The 27,550-nt window shown below is 41.0% G+C and overlaps 1 protein-coding gene across 1 annotated transcript in view; it reads left to right on the plus strand.

Annotated features, from left to right (window-relative positions):
* The window catches only part of gsk3ba (glycogen synthase kinase 3 beta, genome duplicate a), a 183,844-nt gene that overhangs the window by 96,766 nt on the left and 59,528 nt on the right, over positions 1–27,550 (plus strand). The window contains exons 3-4 of the mRNA XM_048540399.2: positions 5,764–5,847; positions 22,933–23,043. Of these exons, the coding sequence (XP_048396356.1) occupies positions 5,764–5,847; positions 22,933–23,043 (195 nt within the window). The remainder of the gene's footprint in view (positions 1–5,763; positions 5,848–22,932; positions 23,044–27,550) is intronic.

Here is a 27,550-nt window from a genome sequence, read left to right on the forward strand (position 1 = left end):
TGTGATGGATGGCAGTTGCAGGAAGGGAGACACAGTCAGGTAGATGGGTGGACTCCAGGAAAGGGAGAGTGAGGCAGGTAGACAGGAGTCTCCTGTGGCAGCCCCCATCTCAAACAAATGTGCTGTTTTGAAAAATGTAGGGGCTAATGGACTTTCAGGAGAATGTAGCACTGACAGCCAAGTTTCTGGTACTGAGACTGGCTTTTAATGTAATGAGGGATATGTGGTGTTCCAAGTGTTTGATTGTGACAGGGCAGTGTCTATTAAGAGACAAACATTTTCATGATTGACAGCAAGACATTAGAATGGTGTGTAGCCTCCCTGGAGCCAGAATCTGAAATAAATCAGAGGGTGCAGCATATTCTTAAATTGAAGAGGAACCAGCAGGAGGTTGTTGTACATGGGGAACTAATGACGTAGAAGGAGAAAAGATTGAGATTCTGAGGATTGAATATAGGAAATTAGGCAGGAATTTAAAAAAGGAGGTCGTTGAGGCTAGTAATGTCCTGATCACTTCCAGTGCCACAAGCTAGTGAGGCTAGGGTTAGGAGGATAGAGTAGATGAATGCATGGCTAAGGAGCTGGATCCGGGGAGAAAGATTCACACTTTTGGAACATTGGAATCTCTTCTGGGGAAGAAGTGACCTGTAAAAGAAGGACAGATTTCACCTGAATTGGAAGGGGTCTAATATAGTGGCAGGAGGATTTGCTAGAGTAGCTTGGTAGGATAAGGGGTGGGTGGGAGGGAGTGTGATGGTGAGGAATTTACAGGAGCTTGGGGGTGTGATGGATGGCAGTTGCAGGAGGGGAGACACAGTCAGGTAGATGGGTGGACTCCAGGAAAAGGAGAGTGAGGCAAGTAGACAGGAGTCTCCTGTGGCAGTCCCCATCTCATGACTGGTGAGATCCAGGAGATAAAGAGGATAGAGATTAGTCTGAAAAGGGTACAGTTGTGAGAAGGAGCAAGCAAGGCAGTCAGGAACAAAGCAGAGAGCAAGGTAGGACTGATAAATTAAATTGCCTTTATTTCAAAGCAAGAGGCTCAACAAGGTAAGGCAGATGAACTCCGAGCATGGTTGGCAATGTGGGATCGGGATATCATAGCAATTAGAGACATGGCTCAGGACAGGAATGGCAGCTAAATGTTCCAGGATCTAGATGTAGAAGGGGGGGCAAAATAGAGGGGGAGTAGTGTTTTTGATTTAGGGATAATATTACAGCTGTACCTAAGGAGGATTTCCTGGAAATGCCTCCACGGAAATTATTTGTGTGGAACTGAAAAATAAGAAATGGATGATTGCCTTTGGGTGAATGTACTGTAGGCCTTGCCATCACCACACTCTCTTTCCCTGCCGCCCCTCTTTTTCCCCCCCGCCCACCCCAAAAGAAAGGAGACAGTGGGAACTTGAGAAATAAATTTGTAAGGAATTTGTCACCTGTAAGAATAATAGGGTGGTATGGTAGGGGATTTAACTTTCGAAACATAGACTGGGTCTGCCGTAGTGTCAAGGGCTTGGATGGAGAAGAATTTAAGTGTGGACAAGAAAATATTTTGATCCAGTATGCAGAAGTACCTATTAGAGTAGATGCTAACCATGACTTGCTCTTGGAGGGAGAAAAGGCAGGGCAGGGGACTGAGATGTCAGTGAGGGAGCACTTTGGGGTCAGTGACCATAATTTTATTAGTTTTAAGATAGTGATGGGAAAGGATAGACCAGATCTGAAAATTAAAACTGCAACCTGGAGGAAGGCCAGTTTTGACAGCATTACGCAAGAACATCCAAAAGTTGATTGGGGGTAGGATGCTTGCAGGTGAGGGGGCAACTAGAAAATGGGAAGCCTTCAAAAATGAGAACGTGAGTCCAGAGACAGGGCATTTTCTGTTAGGGTGAAGGGCAAGGCTAGTAGGTATAGGGGATACTGGATGACTAGAGAAATTGAGGTTTTGGCCAAGAATGAGAAGAAAGCAAGTGTCAGATATAGACAGTGGAGATTGAGTGAACCCTTAGAATATAAAGACAGTAGGAGTATACTTAAGAGGGAAATCAGGAGGGTAAAAAGGGGACATGAGACAGCCTTAGCAAATAGGGTTAAGGAGAAGCCAAAGGGATTCTACAAATACATGAAAGTCAAAAGGGTAACCAAGGAGAGAATAGGCAACCTCGCTATCTTTTAAGGGGCCTTATGTGTGGAGCTGCAGGAGATGGTGGAGATACGAAACAAGTATTTTGCATCAGTGTTTACTGTGGAGAAGGATATGGAAAATAAGTGTCGACATCTTGAAAAATGTCCATATTACAGCGAAAGAGGTGCTGGGTATCTTAAAACATGTAAGGCTGGGTAAATCCCCAGGACTTGATCAGGTGTGTGGTAGAACTCTGGGAAGCTAGGGACAAGATTGCTGGGCCTCTTGCGATATTTGTATCATCTATAGCCACAGGTGCATTGCCAGAAAACTGGAATTTGTCTAATGTGTTGCCACTATTTAAGAAAGGTGGTTAGGAAAAGCCAGGGAATCATAGACCAGTGAACCTGATATCAGTGGTGGACAAATTGTTGGAGGGAATCCGGAAGGGCAGAATTTGTATTTGGAAAAGCAAGGACTGATTAGGGAGAGTCGACATGGCTTTGTGCCTGGGATATCGTGTCTCTCAAATGTGATTGAGTTTTTTTTAAGTAACAAAGAGGATTGAGGGTAGAGCGGTGGATGTGATCTGTGTGGACGATACCAAGAACTGTAGATGCTGGCATCAGAGACTCCACAGTGTGGAGCTGGATAAACACAGCCAGGCAGCATCAGAGGAGCAGGAAAGTTGACATTTTGGGTCAAGTTCTGAAGAAGCATCCTGATGCATAATGTCAACTTTCCTACTCCTCTGATGCTGCCTGACCTGTTGTGTTCCTCCAGCTCCACACTGTTGACATAATCTGAATGGACTTCAGTCAAGTGTTTGACAAGATTCCTCGTTGTAGACTGGCTGGTTGGTAATGTTAGATCACGTAGAATAAAGGGAGAATTAGCCAGTTGGATACAGAACTGGTTTGAAGGCAGAAGGTGGAGGGTTTTGGTGGGAGGGAGAGTTCTTGAAACTTACTCTGGACCCCCTCCAAAGCCAGCATATCCAACTTTAGATACAGGACCCAAAACTACTAGCAGTATTCCAGATGTTGTCTGACCATGTATACCATGCCCCCGTTTTTATAGCAGTCAATTTCTGTATTCTGATTTTCATAGTCCAGAATCTTGAATTGAATTAGCTTTGTTGTCACACGTGTGCCTCGTATGTAGCTGCTGTCAAATATTAAGTACTTAAGGTAAGTATGAGCTTAAGGTGGAGAAGTGGAGGATGGCAGTTGGGTGGAATACCTAATAATTACTAGGGAGTTCAGCTGTGTTTAAGAATCTTAAGTTTTCCTAGGTACTAGTTTTTCTTTATTCTAATTGGAACCCTTCAAATTCCCCAACTTAAATGACAACTTTTGGAGCATTTCAGTTGCCCAGGCAGTTCGCTTTGGAGTCTGCTGTAATGGAGATTCTACAATGTCCTCATGCGAAACTTCCATCCAGAGGGGAACAACAATCATGTGGCCATCAGAACATCTGCACCATAGTAACCAGAATGTTAAGTTCTCTGTCGTGTTCAAACATGGGGTGTGGTGCTTTTGCCATTGCTATATTAAAATGTCTATTATAATCCATCTGTAGTTGGCAATGTTTCCATCTTTAAATGATTATGCAAAACATTCAGAAAACATACCATCCAATAGTAATTTTATAGTTTGAAATGGTGAGCCTTACTGCTTTATTTGTGGGTTTTGTTTTTATTACTTATTATCTCCCCCTCCCATTATCTCAGTGCTTTACTGTAATTTGGGGGGGTAAAAAGCTAGGAAAAGCATTATTTTGAAGTTGAGAAGAATGGCTGATGGAAGAAAATTACTGTTATATGTAACTGATTTCTGTCAAAGTTACATGATAATTTACAGTCTGAGTTTTGGTCTGGGAGTATTCAATCTTTCAAAAAAGGGAGTATCAAGTGGCAGGCTATGATTCATTGGTTATTCTGAAATTTAGTAATGAGCCTGTTCAGTTTAATCATTGGGCCATGCTCTTGTTATGCTGAAATTGGACAGGTAAAGACACGTTCCAGATCATGGTGGGTCTGAAGGTTGCATGTTTGTTGGTGTGTTGAGCAGTACCAAAGCATAGTGTAATGTCCAAAGTGCAACTGCCTTTTATTCCACTTCTCTCAGTCCATCTCCACTGAAGTCTTGTCCATGATTTTGTCACATCTGGACTCAACCCATCCCGCTGTTCAAACAATTTGGATGAGAATGTAGGAAATGTGGTTAGTGAGTTGTAAATTTAGACCATAATTGATGGTATAGTGGATAGTGGTGGGAAAAAGTTATCTAAGCATACACCAGGATCTTGATCAAGTGGGTGAATGGGCTGAGGAGTGGTAGGCAGAGTTTAATTTAGATAAATGTGAGGTGTTGCATTTGGTAAAACAAACAAGGGCAGGACTTGCACATTTAATGGGGAGTGTTGTCGAACAGAGAATCCTAGAGGTTCAGATAAATAATTCCTTGAAAATTGCATCGCTGGTGTGCAGAGTAGTGAAGATGATATTCAGCATGTTTGCCTACATTGCTCAGACCATTGAGTATAGGATTGGGACATCATGTTGCAGTTGTGCAAGACATTGAAGCTGCTTGAGGAATACTGTTTAGTTCTGGCTGCCCTGCTTTAGGAAGGATATTATTAAATTGGAGACGGTGCAGAAAAGATTTACAGAGATGTTATTGGGAGTGGAGGATTTGAGTTATAAGGAGAGGCTGGAACATAGAAAATTGAGGATCACCTTTAGAGACTTAAAATCGTGAGGGGCTTTTGAATCCCTAGGGTGGGGGAGTTCAAAACAAGAGGTCATATTTTTAATGTGAGAGGAGAAAGATTTAAAAGGGATGTGAGGGGCAACTTTTTCACGTAGGATGATTTGTATGTGGAATGAACTACCTGAGGGAAGTGGTGGATGCAGGTAGAGTTACAGCATTTAAAAGAATTTGGATAAGTACGTGAAATGAAAGGGCTATTGGCTGTGCACCGGCAAATGAGACTAGTTTGGGAAACCTGGTCAGCATGGACAATGGACTGAAGTGCTGTTGGACTCTTACTGTAAAATGTTCACTCCTATATTTGCTGATTTACACTGGCTGCTTGTCCCAACACAATTAAATTTAAGCTTGTCATCTTCAAATCTATTGACTTTACAGAATCCTACCTCTGCCAACTCCTGTAGATTTGCATTGTCTCCCTATTTTTCTAAACCCTTCCCTCCAAAAAAAAGCAGCAGCATGCACAGTTCCTGAAATCTTGGATTCCAGCCTGTTATGCATGCACTATATGTCTCTAATCCATTGCTGTATCAGGGCCACACTTATAACTTCCAGGGCCTTAATTTCTTAGTCTCCCTCAGCAATACTCTGCTTCTCGTTGTACTGTTTGAAACCACTACATTTGCTGTGTTGGCCAGCTTTTGGCCACTTCTGACAATGTTAACATATGTATTCTGTGTCTGTTTCCATTATAAAGGCTACTTATCACATAAGTAATTGGAGCAAGTTCAATTGGGTGGGACATTTGTGTAGCTTAAGCCTGTCATATTTTAAGGAGGGTTGCTCTCATGCCTGTTAACTAGCACCCAATTGTGAGTGTCAACTATGCAAATAAACAGTTGCTTATATTTTTTTGTTCCACAGAATCGTGAGCTGCAGATAATGCGAAAACTGGATCATTGTAATATCGTCCGATTACGGTACTTCTTTTACTCCAGTGGAGAAAAGGTATGTTTGTACAATGCCAATTTTGGTGCCACATGCAGCCTCACTATGATCCTCCCTGTATTCGCATCCAGCTCGTTGATAGAAATGGGGGATAAAAGTGGTGGACCCAGCACCGATCCTTATAGCTCACCACTGGTCACAGGCTCCAGTCAGAAAAATAATCCTGTACTACCACCCTCTGTCTCCTACTTTCAAGCCAGTTTTATATGTAATTGGCTAGCTCCTTCTGTATGCCATGTGATCTATTCTTACTCACCAGTCTATCATGCAGATCCTTGTCAAGTGCCTTACTGAAACCCATATGGATACCTACTGCTTTGCTGTCATTAATCTTTGTCATCTCTTCAAAAAAAATCAATCAAGTTAATTCTGCATACTTTTCCAAATCATAAATTTTTGTGACAACTTAAAGAAAGGAGGGCTTGATTTCCAGCATGCTATCACTGGGATAGCAAAGTTTGGTGACTTGTTCAGAATAAATTTGAACCAAAAGCAGTGAAGGATTTGCGTGGTATTAAGATGAAGGAAGATATCAGGTTCTGTAGTGCATTTAAGATATAGCATTGGAAACAATAAAGGGGATCCTGTTAGTGGCGCAGTTGCCTTGAGCAGTCTGAATGCAAATTTCAGGCACAACTGGATGATTTATTGGGTAAAATGGAGGTAGTAGCAAAGCTAAGAAATCTGAGAACTAACAGCTGGGTTTAGAGGAAATACAAGAGAGACAAGTACTCTAGTCAGTGAAACATCAGAATCCAGTGATTGTCACAGGTAAGGCATGAAGGTGTAGGAAAACTAGAGGTGGTAGAGAACCGTAAAGAAAGGGAAGTGGAAGTGAAAATGCCAGAAATGGAAAGGCAGGAGGGAGAAAAAAACGAACAAATATATGTGCTTAACTGTCAGTGGAAGTTTCTTGGGATTGATACTGTAAATTGGCTGAATACAAATTGGTGCTTGAGATTCTGGAATTGGAGGAAACAGCCAGGGTAAACTTGCATTAATTCAAAAGAGTTGGATACTAACAGAAGCAGTAACCACTTGTGAAGGGCTTAGGTTATTCTCTTAGTATTTAAATACTATGTTTAGTAGTAAGAATCCACAATGAAGACCAAAGGGTTGCAGCTATTAGACAGGCAGTAATTATGGCTGATTGAGCTAATCCCTAAAACTAAACGTTTTTCCATCAGCCTCATATCTTCAAGAGCTTTTTAAAGAAGACAAGACATGGAACCAAAGTATGGAATGGATAGCTGAGAATATCCCAACATTTCCTTGGATCAGAAGGGAATGTACTGAGGGTGAAGACAAAAATTGAAAGGCAAGGTGTTTGCACTGTAACCGGGTCAGTTGCATTTGTTCAGAGGTTGAAAGGAAAATCCATGAGATTTATTGGAGCTCAAAGGAGTAAGTCCAGAAAAGAAACTCTGAGAGAAAAGACACAGATCACATTGTAGCTTTAATTATAATTAAGCAACTGGACTGGGTTACTGCTGAGAATGCAGACAAGTATGTAGAGTAGATGAAAGATCTGAAAGCTTTTTGTTGAAAGGGAAGATAACCCTTTTTCTTAAAAGGAAGCCTGTAAGCCTATAACTATACTAAGTGATACAGGTCCTACTCAAACTCTCTTGCTTGAGTAGGATTTAGTTTTCCTCCAGAGAGTTCAATGAAAGCCCAAGTATTAGTAGATGGGAGAGATGGAGAGAATAATCCCAGTTCCATTGTGCAAAATCCAACTGGAGTATGACTTGCTGTCGAGACTAATAGTGTTTGGGGTAGTTAAAAATATTGCCTGTGGTTGGATTTACTTGCGGAGAATAGTTTGACATTAGTAAAAGTCGTAGCTTTGCATAACATCATGGAATGTCTGCTGAAGATAAGAGACAACAGTTGTCGCAGAAATGGGCTCTGGGTGTTTTTCTATCGTGTATAGTGTCCAAAGCGTCTCTTCTTGAGATTCATAAAATATTTCATAGAAAATCATGTGATTCTGAGTAAGTCTTTCCATAGACACCTAGTGTTGGGTTTCTGTGGATAAGAGAAATGTGATGGACAGCTGTTTGACTTTAAATCCGATAATCACTTCTGTTAGTATGTATCTAGCATTCTAATGTTTGACTCATTTCTTTGATCTGGCTGTTCTGATGGGCAATATTTCAAAAGGCCAGTGCAAACACCAACAGTAAATCCCCATAGCAGAAACAAAAACAGAAATTGCTGGACAAGCTCAGCAGTCTGGCAGTTTAGTGGAGAGAAATCAGAGTTAACATTTCAGGTTGAGTGAATCTTCCTCAGAACTGATTGTAGCTAGGAAATTTTTTTAATGGAGAGGATAACAGGGAGAGGGAGTAAGGAGTAAATGATAGATGGAGGTAGAGGCCAAGTAGAGAGAAGAACAGTGGGAGGCAGTTGATAACAATCAGGCTAGAAGAATGAATAGCTATTAATGGGGATGTTAGTGGCTAACGATGAATTGTGTGTAATAGCAGACCTTGTGATAACGAGACTTGGTGTAAGGACATGTGAGAAGCTCACGCCCGAAAGTTGTCAAACTCAGTAGGCTATAGAGTTCCCAAGTGGTAAATGAGGTGCTTTTCTTCTAGCCGAGCTTTGCTGGAGCACTGCAGCAAGTCTGAGTCCACACAACGGAATGGCTTAAAAAATGTGGAGCTTCAACCTGTTAAGATTTCTTTTATATATTGAATAAATTAAATTACTGAAGTGAGCTTATGTGCTCATTTTCCTAGGATTTTCCCACTATTTATTCTTGAACTTCTTTTCAGATTAAGCCCTAGCCTTGCAGTCCATTTCTTATGGACCCACATCAAAATTTTTTTTCCTCTTAGAAAGTGGTACCACATGAACAGCCATCAAATTTCAATAACATGCAAGTCCTCATCAAAATAGCCGGTTTTAGTCTTTCCATTTGAACAAACTTGTTCTTTTGTGCTGTGTTACATTTTGAAAACTAATAGTTGAACTGATTTCATTGGCTTAAAGCTGCAAATCTATTAGTTTTGGGAGGAAAAGGTATTTTATTTAAAACAGAATTGAAAACTTTTTTTAACATCTTATTATCAAATGATACTTGGGGTTAATGGGCTAAATTAATGACGGTTTACATAAACCTGGCCTGTCCTATAGAATATTGAGGTGGGAAGTTTGATTTGTGCTAAAGGTACTACATACGTACAAGTTGTTTTTGAAGGAGTGATTTGAAAGGATGATTCAGATGTTTAAATCATAATTTCTGTATCTACCACACTGAATCATTTTATGTCCTCTGGTGGGAAAATCCACAATGAAGATGTAATAAAAATTCAGTCAAACTATTCAAGAATGAAATTGGGAAACATTGGTTCATGTGAAAGATAACAGAACTGTCTTCTCGAAAGGCCGTTGATGCTTAGTCAGTTAAAACTTCCAAGATTGGGATGAGTACATTTTTAAGGGCATCAATTAACATGGCCCAAAAGTGGAAAAATTAAGCTAAGGTGCAGACCAGCCAATGAATGGTAGAATTGCAGTTGAATGGCCCATTTCCTGTGATTAGACTGGTTTGAGCTGAATAAATTATACTGCCTTCCTCTACAAGATGTGAGGTTATGCACGAGTTATCAGGTGGATTCAACTACTTTTTTTGAAATACTGTTGCTGAGCGGTTCTGTAACTGAAATGTTTGTGCACACTTCTTTTGGAAATTTCAAAATAAATTCAGTAAGAAAGATATTTGCATGTTTTTATAAATAGAGGGCTTTACGGACAACATGTTTAGCTTTTTATATCATCAGATCAATTTTCTTTCCTGAATTGTTACCCCTCCTACCTATCTTTCTACACTGTCATACTTACAGGTAAACTCTGACTCCTGGCCAGTACCATTTATAAAGGCAACATATGGTGGATACTGTAAATTTGAAACAAAACTGACAAAATGCTGGAGAAACTCTGGTTTTGCAGCATCTGTAGAGTGGGAAACCAGTTAATGTTTCAAGTTTGTTATGACACCTCTTCAGAACTGAAGATCTTTTACTGTTTTTCTCACCATAGATGCTGCCACATCTGCTATAAGACTATAACATGAGGGAGAATAAGTCATTAGCCATTCATCTAATCAAGTCTGCTCTGCCATTCAATCATGGCCAATTTATTTCTCAATCCCATTCTTTTGTCTTTTCTCTTATCCATCGTTCCACTTAGTAATCAAGAACCTATCTATCTCTGTCATAAATACACTGACATAGCTGCACAGTCCTCTGTGGCAATAAATTCCACGTATTCACCGCCCTCTGGCTGAAGAAATTCCTCCTCATCTCAGTTCTCAATAGTTGTCCCTTCGTTCTGAGGTCTTTTTCTCCAAGTGGAAATATCATCTTCACATCTTCTGTACCCAGGCACCTCTGAATTCTGTAAGTTTCAATGTGCTCTCACCTCATTCTTTACTGAATATAAACCCACAGCCCTCAGTCGCTCCTCATATTGACAAGCCTTTCATCGTGCTTTTAAGCCTTTTGCTGGACCTTCTTCAAGGTCAGCACATCCATCCTTAGATATGTGGCCTAAAACTGATCACAGTATTCCAAATATAGTCCGACCGAGTCCTTATACAGCCGCAGCAGTATATCTCTGCTCTTATATTCAAGATGAATGCTGAGTTTCTCCAGCAGTTTGCTTACAAGCATTTCTTCCCAATTTTGCGAAATGTCTCTGTGTTTAGTTCATTCTGAAATGTTTGGTACTATATGTGGAAGTTTTGAATCTAGTATATTTTTAATAAAGTCTGACATATTGCTGATGTGCATTATGCAGCGTTTTAGAGGATTGGAGAGGCCTTGTAGCGAGATGGCCAGGTCACTGCTTCCTGTTGAGAAAATGTAGAACTTACCCAGTAGTAACCAGCTGTTTGACATACCATAGAAGTTAGCAGAGCACAATACAGCTAGGAGTACAGCATAATGATTAAACTTGGTTAAAACATTATATAAAGGCAGCTGTCGGAACAACACTGTTATATATCAATAGTTTATTGCTGATTAATGGATCTCATGCCCTATATCCTTGTGGATGTCTGTACAATCTGTCTATAATTTAAAGTTACTACTTCAAAATTAATTTACTTCCAGAAACTTGCACACATTTCTCATTAGCAGCACCATAAATTTTTTAAAAAAGTTTAAAGTTGAGATATTGCGTGTGGTTGTGACGAGGTGAAATCAATTGGTATTGAAATCCTGTAATTAGGAAACTCCTGCTCCAAACCATCTCATTAACTGTTTGTGTACATTGATATTAAAGCTAAAGAGGCTCTGGTGTGTCTACTAGGCTATCTAGATGTTTTATTCACTAATGCATCAAACATCAAGTTGGGAAGCGCACACTCCCATTTCACTACTGATTACTGACGAAGGCAGTTTTACTAGAGATTTTAAGATTCTGTTTATGTCCAAGTGTCTTCATTTGAATCGCTGGTCGGTGTCAAATTTTAGTGCTGAAATTTTATTCATTTCAAATGACAGTGAAATTTTTACTGAGAAAAAAATATTTATCAGGTAGAGGCTGTTGTAAATATTATTGTCAGGCATCTGGAGCTGTTGGGACTTGAACCCTGATTTTTGCAAGAATCCTCCTGAGGCTGTTGTATGAGTGACTTTTTTTAACTCCTATTCATGTAACAGAAATTAATATTTCAGGATTAGATCCTTATCAGCATTAGGAGAAGTTACAGATGAGGAAATCTTTAAAACTGCAAGAAATTGTAATTGCGCTAAGAACAGAATTATAGTAATAACATTTATTTTGATCCAATGATTTCAGTCATTCTGTCATGATGGCCACAGTATAGCAGAAAACAACAGATGTACAAGCATGAGTTCTCCAGGTAGTCAGTAAGGAAAAATGGTAAAAAGTTGGTATTGAGTAAAAGAGTTGGCAGGTCATGTTACAGTTGTGTAGGACTTTGGTTCGACGACATTTGGAATACTGTGTACAGTTTTGGTAATGTGGCAACCAGAAGGATGTGGATGCTTTGTAGAGGGTGCAGAGGAGGTTTTGCCTGGTGCAGAGGGCACTAGATATGAAGAGAGTTTGAGTAGATTAGGATTATTTATGTTAGAAAGACAGAAGTTGAGGGGGGACCTGACTGAGGTCTGCAAAATCATGAGAGATATAGACAGGGTAGATACCAAGAAGCTTTTTCCCCCCTGCCAAGAGTGGGAGACTTAATGTATGGTAAGTTCTTTATACAGAGGATGGTGGGTGCCTGGACGATGTTGCCAGCGGAGGTGGTAGAGGCGGGCACGATAGTGTCATTTAAGATGTATATGGACAGACACGTGGTGGGCAGGGAGCAGAGGAATACAGATTGTTTGAAAATAGGCGACAGGTTTAGATAAGAGGATTTCGGTCAGCGCAGGCTTGGAGGGCTGAAGGGCCTGTTCCTGTACCGTAATTTTCTTTGTTCTAAAAACTTTTTATCTGATTAGATACAGAATTCATAAGATATGTGAATATATGTCACAGATACAAATAAATGAGTGTGGGGTATTGGCCGTTGCAAGATGACAGTACTTGAATATTCAAGAATATTTGACAGTTGCAGAAGAAAAATAACTAGAGAGATTGGGTAGCACAGTTGGTTGAGGAAGAGATCAGTACAGTGAGAAATGATTTGTTTGGAAGGTCGATAGTAGAGTCAGTTGGGTAGACATGAGGAAATATTAAAAGCAAGCAGTCACCGGGTGTCATTTAAACCCTTAACTGCAGGTGCATTATAGAACAGTGTAAATGGATAAATAATGGGAGCCTGCAAGCAAGTTCCTGCAATAATCTTAGTCAATTTTAAACATCAATCAGAAGAATCAAATTGGCAAAGTTCATCTGAAAGATGAGTTCATTGAGTCTAATTGGGGCAATTCCTTTAGAAAAATACTTAGAAACCACCCAAAGAGCTTTTAGATTGGTAATATGTAATAAGGTGCTGCAATTCATGATCTTTTGGTAAAGGATCCTCCACATAAGACTGATCATGACATTGCATTTTACATTCAGATTGAGGGTGAGAAATGTGGGGATGAAAGTAGTAGCCTAAATGTAAATAAAAGCAGTTCATAGGGGTTGAAGTCAGAGTTAAAACAGAGGTTAAAACACAGGCTGGTAGAGAAGCAGTAGCTGATATTTAAGGAGGAACAGAGGGGTGAGGACCACAAGGCAGGTTGTAAGTAACTTAGAAACGAGCAGGTATGGCGAGAACCCCATGGCACACTGCCTGCATTATCAGGAGGAGCAAGTAATATGAAAACTGACCTAAGCAATTGGCATCACTGAGTGGAGCGAGAAAGGTAAGGATGAAGGACGGGCTGTCAGCATCAAGATGTGCAGGAGAGGTAAGGAAGAAGCAGACAAACCAGCAGTGTAACTGTGTGGGACTCTGGAATAGCAGCAAGTTTAAGAAGAGCAGATAGAGAAGTCCCAGAAACAGACAGACTAGAAATGTAGCTGCAAGGTAAGGAGTGAAATTCTTGCATCCAGGAGAACTACTTTCGCTAAAATGGCAGCCCAACAAGAGAGGGGGGCTGTTTTGAACTTAGTGGGGCAGATTTTCTGCTGATCAGACACTTGCTTTGTGAGCGTAGATCAAAGATTCACATGGGATAAAATCCCCATCATAACTCCAAAGGAATGAGTGGCTCAGTGGTGAGCACTACAGCCTCACAGCACCAACAACCCAGGTTCAGTAACTACTAACCTGATATCATATCTTACAAGCCCCTGCCAAGACCCTTGATGATGCATCCTGGGCATTTTTTAACCCCAAAGATGTTGTGAAACTTAAAGGGTTTGGGAAAGATTTAGAAGGATGTTGCAAGGATTAGAGGGTTTGAGCTTTCGAGAGCTTTTGTGTAGGCTGGGGCTATTTTCCCTGGCGCGTCAGAGGCTGCGGGTGACCTTATAGACGTTTATAAAATCATGAGGGGCATGGATAGGGTGAACGACGAAGGTCTTTTCCCCAGATGAGGGGGGTTCAAAACTGGAGGGCAGACATTTAAGGTGAGAGGGGAAATGTTTAAAGGGACCTTGGGGGGCGACTTTTTCATGCAGAGAGTGGTGCGTGTATGGAGTGAGCTGCCAGAGGAAGTGGTGGAGGCTGGTACAGTTGCACCGTTTTAAAAGGCATCTGGATGGGTACGTGAATAGGAAGTGTTTCGAGGGATATGGGCCAAATGCTGGAAAATGGTACTAGATTAATTTAGGTTGCCTAGTCAGCATGGGTGAGTTGGACCAAAGGTCTGATTCATGTTGTGTATCTCTGACTCTGTGTAATTGGGACTAATGAGAACCTCTCCACTCAGTTGGCACACTATCTCCTGCCTATGTGGTGTTTTAGTACCTGACGCTAACTGGTTAGTCTAACCCTTACTCATTTGGTAACAAAATCTCTGAGCATCCTAACATCATACTTTATTTTACACACTTCAAAATTAGGCTTTCACCTGCTCAAGCTTATCAGTAGGAGAGCATAACTCTGTTAGATTTATCATCTTTAGAAATAATCCTACCAGATTGCCTTTCTCCACTACAATTTGTCTACTCTCACAATAGGCCCATGGCAAATGCCATGTCCCTGGCCCTAAATTCATCCATGGAACATCTGAATAACATGGACACCTATGTCAGACACCCATTTATTGACTTTAGCCTTCAACACCATAGTTCCAACCAAACTCTGAGACCTAGGGCTCTGCTCTCCTATCTGCAACGGGATCCTTGACTTCCTGACTTACAGACCGCTGCCAATTAGCGTAGGTGACACCATTTCCTCCAGGTAATCCTCAATACCCCAAGAGCTGTGAACTCAGCACCTTACTATTTTTAGACTTGCAACTGTGTGGCCAAATTTGCTGATGACACCAGCATAATAGGTTGGATCTCAAACAATGACAAGATAGAGTATAGGAAAGAGACAGAGTCATGGCATGGTGTAAAGACAGCCGTCTCTCCCTCAATGCTTGCAAAATGAAAGAGATGGTCATTGACTTCAGGAAGCAGAGTGCAGGTCAAGTCCTTGATTATATCAATGGTGCCGGGGTAGAAACTTTCGAGAGCTTCAAGTTTCAAGGAGTAAATACCACCGATCCGTCCTGGTCCATTTCACATCAACACTACAGCCAAAAAAGCACACCAACGCTTCTACTTCCTCAAGGCTAAGGAAATTTGGCATGTCCACAATGACTCTTAGCAAATTTTGTGGATGTACCACACAAAGGATCCTATCCAGATGCATCACAGCTTGGTATGACAGTTGTTGTGCATAAAACTCTTAATTGTGAACACAGCCCAATCCATCGTGTAAATCAGCTTTGCTTCTATTGACTCTGTCTATACTCAGCACTTGGGAAAGCAGCTGACGTAAAAACAACCCTTCCCACTTTGGTTATACTGTCATCCACACTCTTCCACTGGGCAGCAAACCTGTACCAACAGATTCAAGAACAGCTGCTTCCCCTCATGTGTGAATTGATCTTATTCTGCACCTTCTCTACAGCCATAATGCAGTATTCTGCATTCTGTTCTAATACCCTGAAGTATTTCCGTAAGGTATGATTTGTCTGGATAGTTCACAGAGCAATAGTTTTTCACTGTATCTAGGTACACGTGACAATAAGTAAAATCAAGATTCTGAACACTCTAAAAATGAGGAAAGGATGGCTAAAAATAATGAAGTTGGAATACTAAAGTAAAAGAAATTTAGCAGGAAGTAGAACAAACTGTAAAAACTTGAAGTATTTATAAAGGAGGCGTGACTGAAGTGTGTTGATCCCTTGGAGGATCAGATTGAGGAATTAATGAAAAGCGAGATGGCAGAGTATTTGAACAATACTTTGTTATTAGTCTTCATAGCAGGAGACATAAAAACCCATCTTATAGAATAGAAAATCGAAAGTCAAAAGGGGGAGAAGAGTTTAAAATATTAGTAATTGCGAAGTTAAATAAAGTACGAAGAAAACTGGAGACGAGAGACTGGTAAGACCCGTGGACTTGTTTGACTGTATCCTTGGGGTCTTGAAGAAGTGGCTGCAAAGATATTGGTTGTAATCTTCAGAATTTCCTAAATTCTGTGAACGACCTAACAAATTAGAAAGCTGCAAATGTGACACCACTGTTCAAGAGTGGAAGGAGACAAAAAACAGGAAGTTATAGGCTAATCAGCCTAACATTCGAGATTGGGAAAATGCTGAAATCCATTATAGAGAAAGTAGAAGCAAGAAATTTAGCAAATTCAATTACATTCAGATGGAGTTAAGATTTTACAAAAAAGGAAGTTGTTCACAATTTCATTAGAAATCTTAGAGGATTCAACAGGCTGAGTGGGTAAAGAGAAGGGACTAAGTCTATAAAGTCAAATTTACTATAATTTGCTATTTGAAGTTGAAACTAACACTAGGCAAACGTAGAGCTAGATTGTTCCTCAAAAGTCTCAAAGCCCCTTACCCCTCGTCTTCCTCCTCCCGCTATTCTTTCTTTCTTTGCTCACTCATGTTCTGTCTCTCATGTGCCCTCTCCCTGTCACCAATCCCAGTCTATTCAAGCAAGTCCCTGCTTGCCTACCATCCTGTTTCCTCTGAAGTTGTACCTGTAACTGTGCCCACCTACTTAATTGAAAAGGCTCCTGGCTTAGACGTTTGCAGTTTTTTTTGTGTTTATCCACTCAGGGTTGGAAAAATTAACCCACTGAGCCTTGCACCCATTTTTTAAAAAAAAATTTATAAATCACACGCTTGTACATTCTAACTTCATTTGGAATTTAGGAGCAAATGCAGATGCTGGCATCATACTGAAAATGAAGAATACTAGAGATCACAGTGGGTAAGGTAGCATCCATGGAGAGAAAGAAAGTTAATGTTTAGAGTCTGTATGACTTCTTCAGGGTTGTTGTGAAATGTGGAGGGGGCATCATTTATATAGTGAGGGGTTGTTGGGAGAGTGGAGTGCAGGAGGAGAAAAGACGTTGATAGTGCGGATTAAGTGGAATGTGAGAAAGGAGCACCATTGTTCTGCCAAATTTCCAGACTGGAAGAAGAACACAGCCCCACTGGCATGAGGGGAAGGGAGAGAGAGGACATGGTGACAGACAATGTAACAAGTAAAGCTAAAAGAAAGGAAAGGGATGTGAGTGGGTTCACAATTTGAAGATGTCAATCTCAATATGAAGTCCAGAAGGCGTAAAGTGCCTAGACTGAAGATGAGAGACAGTAGGAACTGCCGATGCTGGAGAATCCAAGATAACAAGGTGTAGAGCTGGATGAACACAAGGCCAAGCAGCATCAGAGGAACAGGAAAGCTGACATTTTGGGTCTGGACCCTTCTTCAGAAAATGAAGATGAGATGTCATTTCTCCAGTTCATCATGGGAATCACTGGAACACTGCAGCATGCCAAAGACAGACGAATGGGCAAGTGACCAGGACACTGTGTTTAAAATAAACAGCTACGCGAAGACCGCGGTCATGCTTGCTGACAGACCGGAGGGGTTCTGCAAAGCAGTCACCTTGTCTGCATTTGCTTTCTGCAATGTAGAGTAGGCCACATTGGATGCAGTATACGATTTACCTATCACCCTTGCTTTCTGCCCTTGCCCCTTCTCATCACTCACAACAGTGTGATTGGGGCCCCCCTTGTCCTCACTTTTCATTCCATCAGCCTCTGTGTTCTTACGATCTTACTCGGTCATTTCAGACAGCTCCAGCAGAACACCACCATCAAACGCACATTCCCCTGACATCCCCCATCTGCATTTTCAAGGGATTGGTCCCTCTGGACATCCTAGTTCATTCCTCCATCAGCAACACCATCTCCCCCCACCCCGGTTTCTCACAGCACCTTTCCTTGTAACTGCAGAATGTGCAACACGTGCCCGTTCACCACCTCCCTTGCTCACCATCCAGAGGCTTAAACAGCCTTTCCAGGTGAAGCAGCATTTCACATGTAGCTCCTTCAATTTTGTATATTGTATTGTAGAAAGTTGTTACCAGTTAAATTCATGGGATATGTTAGTGAGTTAAATAAATCTGAAGACTGCTTTGTACAGCTGTTCAGATTTCCAGTGAGGGTTTGATTGTGGATTTGTGCCTGAATTGGACTGAAGAACTGGCACTGACCTGATGCTCTTAATGCCCAGTTTTGTGCTGTCGTGTTCAACAACCTGATGGAGCCAGAGAACAAAATCACCATTGGAATTGATTTCAACCCTTGCATAGATAGGAGGAATTTCATGCTTTCTGTATAAATTACACATGTAGTTTGCATTGTCTTAGTGAAATGAAATGTCTTTTTCCTTTAATTTGTTTGCATTTAAGGATTTCTTTGTCATTGCAGTGATCAGAACTCTTTAAACTTCTCAAATTATTGGATCCCATCAGAAATCTTTGAATGTTGGTTATTTCCCCTGCCTGTCATGTCACTGAATTCTTCTGTCTTCCACTTTAAGTCAGCAATACTGTCGCTCCAGTTTTAACTTTAACTGATTTGTAAATAAAACAAAACTGCAGATGCTGAAGATTTTAAACAAAAGCAGAAATTGCTGGAGAAAGGTAACAGGCCTGGCAGTATCTGTGGGAAGAAGGTGGACCTAACGGTTCAAGTCCAGCAACTATTCGTCAGGACTGTAAGTGACGAGGAAAAACTTGTATTTTTGCCGAAGCCAAAGTAGGGGATGGAGCAGGAGGTTGGAAGGGCAGAGGTGAGTGGATAGGTAGGGTAGAGAGATGAAAGGGGTCGGTAAACAAGTACTGTGGATATCAGGCCAGTATGGAGAGAAAAACATGCTGAATAAGTGACGAGCTAAAAGTGACAAAATGGGTTGGCTGTGTTGAATGCGATCCATCAATTATGGGACTGCGAGCAGATGAGAATGGATGACTGTGTTAAAAGCAAACCGTATCATAACAACTGCTTGTGCTGTGCTATGCTTTTGAAAAGACAACAATGGATTTTATTACACAAAGTTGGAATCCAGCATACAGGTACAGCCTATTTCTAACTTCTGGAATTCATGTGTGGAAAAATGTGAACATTAGGGGATGAAATTTGATAAGTCACATTGACAGAAGTGCAGCTGAGTAAAACTTGATGAAGATATGGATTTTAAGGAGCAATTTAGAGGTGAGGAGAGCGGAATTGTGACAAGTATTCAGGATGAGTATTGATGTAGCAACTGACTTCAGTTGCCTAATAGAAGCATGATGAAAAACAGGATCAGAATTGAATCCAGTATGAACCAGACAACACACTGTTTTGTAGGAGGTTACAGAGAAAGGGAGGTTGATTAGTTTGAACATTGACAGCCAAAAATTGCCTTAGCTTTAAAGTAATGCTGGGCACTTGACATTCTAATAGTGGAAATTTTCAGGGCTGGGCAATTTTAATGTGTAAAAATCCCCTACACCGTGAGTTGAAGATAGGGTATTTAGAGAAGTCTTATCTTTTAGCCATCCCTGCATAAAATTTCTATACCTAGGTTAGCTGGATAGCTAGTTTGCAATGTAGTGATGATGACAGTATGGGTTCAACTCCTGCACAAACTGAGGTTACCATGAAGGACTAACCTTAGGATCTGCTCTCAAGTTAAACCACGACCAATTGAGTCTCTCATTTTAATGTCTCCTCTAATGCAGTTTCAATATTGTACTGTGAAGATGCAATTTAATGGATTTGAAACATAATTGAGTAACTAAGCCTAACATTGACTGTCTGAAACCTTGGTGCCTCCCCAGTACCCTCACGCGCACTCCGCATTTGGAGTATTGTGTGCACTTTTGGATCCCATATCTTAAGAGGGATGTACTGGCCCTGGAGCAGGTTTAGAGGAGGTTCACAATAATGGTCACAGAAATGGAAAGCTTAACATAATGAGGAATGTTTGAGGACTCTGGGACGATACTCATTGGAGTTTAGAAGGATGGGGGGGAATCTAATTGAAACTTTCAGAATACTGAATGGCCTGGACAGAATGGACGTTGGGAAGATGCTAGGAGAGCCTAGGATCCGAGGGCACTGCCTTAGAGTGATGGGAAGACCTTTCAGATTGGAGATAAGGAGAAACTTCTTCAGCCACAGAGTGCTGAATCTATGGAATTCACTGCCACAGAAGGCTGTGGAGGCCAGGTATTTGAATACACTTAAGACTGAGATAGATAGGTTCTTGATTATCAAGGGTTATGGGGAGAAAACAGGCGAATGGGGGTTGAGGAACATGTCAACCATGATTGAATGGCGGAGCAGACTCCGGGCTGAATGGCCTAATTTCTGCTCCTCATAATGTCTTATGAGTTCACCTTTACCCATCATATCAAGCACTGGAACCCTGTGTGAAAACCTCTCTGGCTATGTTGAGGGCATCTTGAATCAGTGTACAAAGAACCCCAGCTTCTGTCATGATGCCACAGATTTCCTGCAGAAACTCGGCACCCTCAGACCAGTCAAACCAGAAATGCTCTTCGTCATAATTAACATTTTGGCACTCTACACCAGCATTCCCCACAATGACGGATTGCAGGGCAATAGCGTCAGTACTTTGTACCAACAACTGCTAATTTCCAGACACCATCCTGCAACTCATCTGCTTCATCCTCCACTACAACATCTCACCTTCCACAAACAGTTCTTCATTCAGATACACAGGACCAAATTTGCACCCCAGAATGCTGACATGTTCAAGCACAAGTTTGAACCAGAATTCTTTGCTATGCAGGACCTCCAACCAACGTTAAACACCAGATACATAGATGACATTTTCTTCCTTTGGTCTCATGGTGAGGAATCGCTGAAATGACTGTATAATGATATCAACAAGTTTCATCCCACCATCAGACTTAGCACAGACTACTCTTCAGAATCAATCTCATCCTTGGGCACGCACCCGTCCCCATCAAGGATGTGATACCTCAGTGCCTAACTCTACCACAACCTCCTAGATAACCTCACAATGCTGCAGTGTTCCAGCTTCCACCCTAAACAAGGTACAAGCCCTACGCATACATAAGACCTGCTCGGATGAGGGACAATGTGAAGGTGTCGCAGGCTGCCCTCGTAAGAATAGGATATGATTGTTTTTTGAGGAGGTCACAATTGACGAAATGAGATGCAAATGATGGGGTACCCTTCATCATCTGGTACTTCCCCAGAGCGGAGAAACTAAAGTATGTTCTTTGAAGCTTTCAACACATTATCAACAACGATAAGTACCGCACCACGATCTTCTCTACACCTCCACTTCTCGCTTCCAAACTGCCAAACCTTAAACAGACCATTGTTCACAGCAAACTACCCACCCTTCAGGATAACATAGAGCATAACACCACACAACCCTGCCATGGCAACTTCTCCAAGACGTGTCAGACCACCGACATGGATACTGTTATGATGTGGGAACACCACCCACACACACTGTGATAGATACTCAACAAGTGTTGTCTATGTCATACATTGCAGACAAGGAGGCCCCAAGGCATGGTATATTGGTGCGACCATGCAGATGCGACAACAAAGGATGAATGGACACTGCAATGATCATTGCACAGAGGTGCTCTCTCCCAGTGGGAAAAGCACTGCAGGGGTCAAGGGCATTCGGCCTCCCATCTTTGGATAAACGCCCTCCAAGGTGGACTTCACGATATACAACGATGCAAAATCGCTGAGCAGAGACTGATGACCAGGTTCCATAACCATGAGGATGACCTCAGTCATGATTTTGGGTTCATGTGGCTCTACAGGTGGCCCCACCACCCTAAAAAAAATCCTCTGCAACAACATGCACTCGCTTGCTCACACCGGTCTACTCTCCTGCTCGGTCTCATGTGCACACAAGCACACACAGACTCATGAATTATTGCATCCAGTGTGGTTTCAGACATGGTCTGCTTTGCTCAAACAAATTGACCCCAGTTTAAAACATAGACAAGTTCTAAGCAAGACCTTACACCTAAAATGCATACGGATGATTGTATAAGGTATGGGTGGACGTTCGATAGACCTTTAGGTTTAGGGTAAAAGTTCAGTATAACATTGTGGGCTGAAGGGCCTGTACTATTCTATGTTCAATGACGTGAGATGTCGCCTCTTGTATACATCGATGAAAACCTTTAATTATCTCAGGACAATGACTTGAAAAGGATACTAGGTCTTGTATTTTAATCAGTAGTCTCCTTTCTAATTGATTAAAGATTCAACAAGAGCCAGCCAGTTCTTGGGTTGTCACTGTTCTGTTTATAAATTGTATCCATGTCGATGATCTGACATGTCTCTCTCACACTACGCCTGGGGAAGGAGCAGAGCTTTGAAAGCTTACATTTTCAAATAAACCTGTTGGACCACGACGTGATATCGGGTGATTTTTGACCTTGTCCACCCCAGTCCAACACTGGCATCTCCACATCGTTTCTCCAATAGGAAAATGATTTGTGAAGTCTGTTGCGTTAGTTTCATTTATCACAAAGGAATCTTTGCCCCTCGTGAGTACCTTTTGTTCTGCAAAATACCACTTGACAATCTTTTGTAAGTAACGTGCATTAATCAAATCCATTTTTAAAAATAAAATTTGTAAGCAATTACCTCTAATCTGATGTTCAGTGCATCTTTTAAACGTAGACTTTGATAATGCGTGTCTTTGGGACACTGGCTATAGAGGTAGCTCTAGCTAACTGCAAAATTGCCTAACTGCTACCCTTTCATGTTCAAAATGGATTTTTAGAGAGTGACTGATTTCAAGAGTCTTGTAGATTTGTTTTATACACTACTATCTCTCTCAATCTCAAGTAATAAAGCATTTGAATATAATATCTAAATTGTTTCCTGTAAGTTTGTATTCATATAGCATCTCTGGTATAAGAAATGGCACAATGAGCCTAAAATAGAATTGCTGCATTGTTAGGGCAGGCTGCTTAGTAATTCATCAAACCTTGGCCCATGAGCTTATATGAGAATGCCAGAGATACTGACACTGGGTGTCTGAACAGAGCACAGCATGTAGATCACAGTCTATTTTACTGTATGTATTTGGTAATAATTGCAAAATTTTTTTCTCCCCTTCTAGAAAGATGAAGTGTACCTCAACTTGGTGTTAGACTACGTTCCGGAAACTGTGTACAGAGTTGCCAGACATTATAGCCGAGCCAAGCAGACACTCCCAATGATTTATGTAAAAGTAAGGAACTTAAAATGTATTTATTCATTTTCAACCAGTTTATTTTACTGTTGTTACTTGATGGTTTCATACCTTGTCTCATGATTTCTTTCATGCCTCAAATTTTGTTGGAAAAAATGGCAGGTGCGTTTTGTTATGACCAGACCCCTGGTGAAGTTCAGTTTCAGATGCGATATCCCAAATTGTTAAGCTCCTGAATATGTGGGGATGAGCTGGCTCCTTTATTCAGTCACCCCCAGCATCCCTCCTTTGTTATTATCTTTCTCCCAGATCATGTGAACATCTTTTTTTTTAAAAAGAGCCAATTTAACCAGGCTTTCTTGAGATTTTTTTTAAAAATTGTTTATTATTCACACAAGTAGTATTAATGCAACATAGATTGAAAGTGAGGTGCATTCAAAACAATAAGAGTACATGAAAGAATGGTTTTGTGATCACAGCCCGAGTTGTTTATAAAGAGTGGAAATGACGTTATCCCCACTTGTGCTTTTTTTTGTAACGGTAATGCTCATACTGAAGAGTAATCTTCTTTCTTTACCTGTGGTGCAAGTGTGTTTTCTAGTTGTTATCAAGCTGTAACTTCGAGACCATGCTCGATGAACACTAGTTCACAGCAGCTTAATGATAACACACTGCCTTTTTCTTCTTTTGAACGGTATTGCTGTTGTACCGAAGATGGTGCAAACCTTCAGTCGAGCGCACACATTCTCAAAAGCCTCATGATTTCCTATTTTGTTGTGAGAATGGGAAATTGTGCTACTGGCTCTACATTTGCAGTTTTGGGCAGTACTCATCCTTGAATTGGACCTGAGCAAAATCGTTCTTTGAGATTCTAGACCAGCTGACTGTGTATTTTTTGGAAGAGGCCTCCATTTATTCTAAATGTTTCCCATGTGTAACTACACACTAGGTGGTCCTCTAGGTACACTGCATGTTAGATAAGCCTGTCACTATCTGGTTTATCAGCCGTTGAAAGATGACTTGAGCAATTGAATCCATATGGCGTGATTTGATGTTGGTACAACTCATCTGGAGTTAAAGGTGCTGATTTCTTTTGTGTAGTCAGTCAGAGAAACCTGCCTGTACCACTTGAGTAAATTTAGCTCAGGGTATGTAAAGTCACCAACTTAATTTAAAAAAACCAAAAGAACTGCAGATGCTGTCAATCCAGAAATGAAACAGAATTTGCTGGAAAAGCTCAGCAGGTCTGGCAGCATCAGTGAAAGGAAAAAAAATGGAGTTATTATTTCGGGCCTGGTGACCCTTCCTCCAGTTCTGAGAAAACGTCACCGGACCCAAAACGGTAACTCTGATTTTTCCTTCAAGCTGCTGCCTGACCTGCTGAGCTTTTCCAGCAATTTGTTTTATCACCAGCTTACAATCTATGCAATCTTCTAACCATGGCATTGAGTAGGAGTTAGTTCTGATCACTTTTTTTTCCATAGTGCAAAGCCTCGTGGCTTAGGCACAAGTACACCTGGTGAGCTGCAGTTACTGCTGCTAGGCTCTATATCGTTCGGTGCTCTGACGTGTAGTTAATCACTAACCTGGGCCAGCTTTTCTGGGGCTAGCCAACAGATGTTGTCTGACAGGAAAGACCTCTTCACACTCATATGAAGTGATAGTGGTGCTGCCTAGCTTGTCTCTGAACAAACTGTTGAATGCCATGAGTTGTTTTGTTAAATTTGCACATTGCTCTGCACCTAAATGGGTAAGTGAGAAGTTTATGGCTGTTTCTTTGTTGATTAGCCATATAGTCTTTATCTGGTTCATCCCAGCTGATCTCCTTGCCATCTAGGTTGGTAGCAACAGGATAAACCATTGTCTGCTTGTCCTTACACTCTAAGACCACAGGAAATAGGAACAGGAGTAAGCCATTTGTAATATCTGGATGACTACCAGAATTGATGTTCTTTTGATAAGTGTAATTTTTATTTATAGCTGAGGCTGTAGTTGATATTCTCTGCATCATGGGGGTTTGAAGGAATGTCTTGCCAACTTAAATTGGGCTCTAATTTCAGTTGCTTTTCAGTTAAATGGTTGCTGTGGCCACGCAGAGTATATCAAATGAAGAAAATCTCCTTTTTTAAACTTCTTAGTTCCTGCTTTCAGCCTAAAATTACAATTTATTTTCCAATTTATTTTAATTTGCTTTCTATTATTTCCTCCAGTGCTGATCGCTTAAAAAGATAAGACAGTCAGATTCTGTGGGTCACTGTTTCCAGAATGAATATAATATTCCACAAAGTGTAAAGTGAACCACATTGTGAGCAGTGAAAACAGTATGCTAAATTGCAAAAATCATATCCAAATTACTGCTTCAAATGGAATGCCTGTTTGGAGCTTTGGATGGTGCAGGTATTGTACCTCTGAGAGGTTATTGGTCTGACATGTTAAACTTTTCTCTAGAGAAGCTGACTGATTTACTAATTACTTGCAGTATTCATAGCATTTTGCTGTTATTAATAATGTGCTGTCCTGAAAGAAATGAGTTGTGCAATTCAAAGCAATAGTTGCTTTTTCTTTCAGTTTATCCACAAGTTTCCCGTTAAACTTTATTATTAAATTGATCATCTCATAAGCTCTGGAGCTTACTCCATGATGTTAAGATTTTGAGGGAGACCACTACCTTTTAAAAAAAACATTCAGCCTTCTTAATTATGAACTGAAAGAATTGCAACACGAGTTTCCTCGAGCTCCCTTCACAGTAGCATTTTGGATCTACCTGCACCCAATGAGGGGTACCAATTCAAGAAGGCAGCTTGCCGCAGCCAACTTTAGGGCACTTAAGAATGGGTAATAAACGTGACCCCTATATTCCATGAATGGATTTTTTTTTTAAAAAAACCTGAAGGCCATTTTTCATATAAGCACCATCTCTTAAGTGTGGCAAGGAAGTACAGGTGCAGAAACTCTACCAATGATGCCAAGCTGCTTTCCAATCTTTGGTGGCCTTATCTCTGCTCCCACATTCTCAGTCCCTGGCCCCCCTCAAACATGTGAAATTTTGGCTTCAGTCTGGCCACCTGCACACATGCAACTGAGAGATGCTGTTATGCACAGAGTTTAGTGATATTGACCAGATAATTCTGATTTGTGGTTGTCTGTCACCAGTAACTGATGTCATTGGGCCAGTTATAGATGTACAAGAAGCTGTAGCCATCCTTACTTGTATATTCAGTTCCTCTTATCTTAAAGGTTTGTATTCCATTACCCTTTTGGATTATATCCTGCACCCGCTTATTAATTTATTATGACTCATGGACTAGAATACCTAGTTCCCTCTGCCACTTTGAATTTTGCAGTTATTTGCTATTTAGATAACACACTGCTTTCTATTCTTACCACCAAAACAAACAACTTTGTATTTTCCTGCATTTTCCCACATATTCCATCTGTCAGATCTGTGCTCCATCAGCTTGCCTATAAGTCTGTACCTTCCTTCTGTTGACTTCATGTACCTTCCTACCTGTCTGTGTGTCATCTGCAAATCTAGCTATCGTGCCTTTGGTCCACTCATCTAAGCTGTTGAGATAAATTGTAAAACCTTGAGGTCCCAATACAGACCCCTGCAGAATTCAACTTATCACTTCCCGTTGATCTGAAAAAAGGCCATTTATGGCAACACGGTAACTTGGGGGCCTCAGCTCCAAGGGCCCTGGTTCACTTCCATCCTCAGTGACTGTCTGTATGAGGTTTGCATGTTTTCCCTGTGTCTGCGTGGATTTGTTCTGCATGCTCCAGTTTCTTCCCACAGTCCAAAGATGTGCAGGTTACATGGATTGGTCGTGCTAAATTGCCTGAAGTGTCTATGGGTGTGCAAGGTAGATGGATCAGCCATGGGGACCGCAGGGTTACAGGGATTAGGATGGGATGTGGATCTGGGTGGGATGCTGTTTGGAGGGTCGGTGTGGACTCGATGGACTGAATGGCCTGCTTCCACACACTGGGAATTCTGAGTCTGATTCTTCTGTGAGCCAGCCATCTGGACTGGAAACTTATCAAACCACAGCCCCGTTACTTTGCTCAACGTCACTTTCCTAATTACATAATTACACCAAGTTCCCCTCTTCCTCCAACCTTCTGATTTATGACTATTACCAGGATATTTTATGTATGTTTCATAGTGAAGCCAAAAGCAAAATATTTATTCATTATGTCTGTCATTTCTTTAGTGTCACTCTCGCTCTGGAGAATCAACATTCATTTTACTGTTGCCTTTTTGGATATTGATTGAAACTCTTGCAATCTGTTTTTACACTAGTTACTTTAGTTAACTTCCCCTCATGGTCTAATTTGTTTGTCCTAACTAGTCTTTTAGCCATTCTCTGCCATTCCTAAAATCTGACCTGCCATTTGTCTTTGCAAAGTTATATGTGATTCCCGGTGTTTGCTTTTCTTAATTCTTAAGTTAACCTTCGGATGATGGTTCTCCCCTTAATGTTTTTCTTTTATAGTAGGAATGCATTTATTCTGATTATTCAGAAATGTCCCTTTTAAACGTCTA

This window comes from Stegostoma tigrinum, chromosome 12 (assembly GCF_030684315.1).
Source record: "Stegostoma tigrinum isolate sSteTig4 chromosome 12, sSteTig4.hap1, whole genome shotgun sequence".
Lineage (NCBI taxonomy): Eukaryota > Metazoa > Chordata > Chondrichthyes > Orectolobiformes > Stegostomatidae > Stegostoma > Stegostoma tigrinum.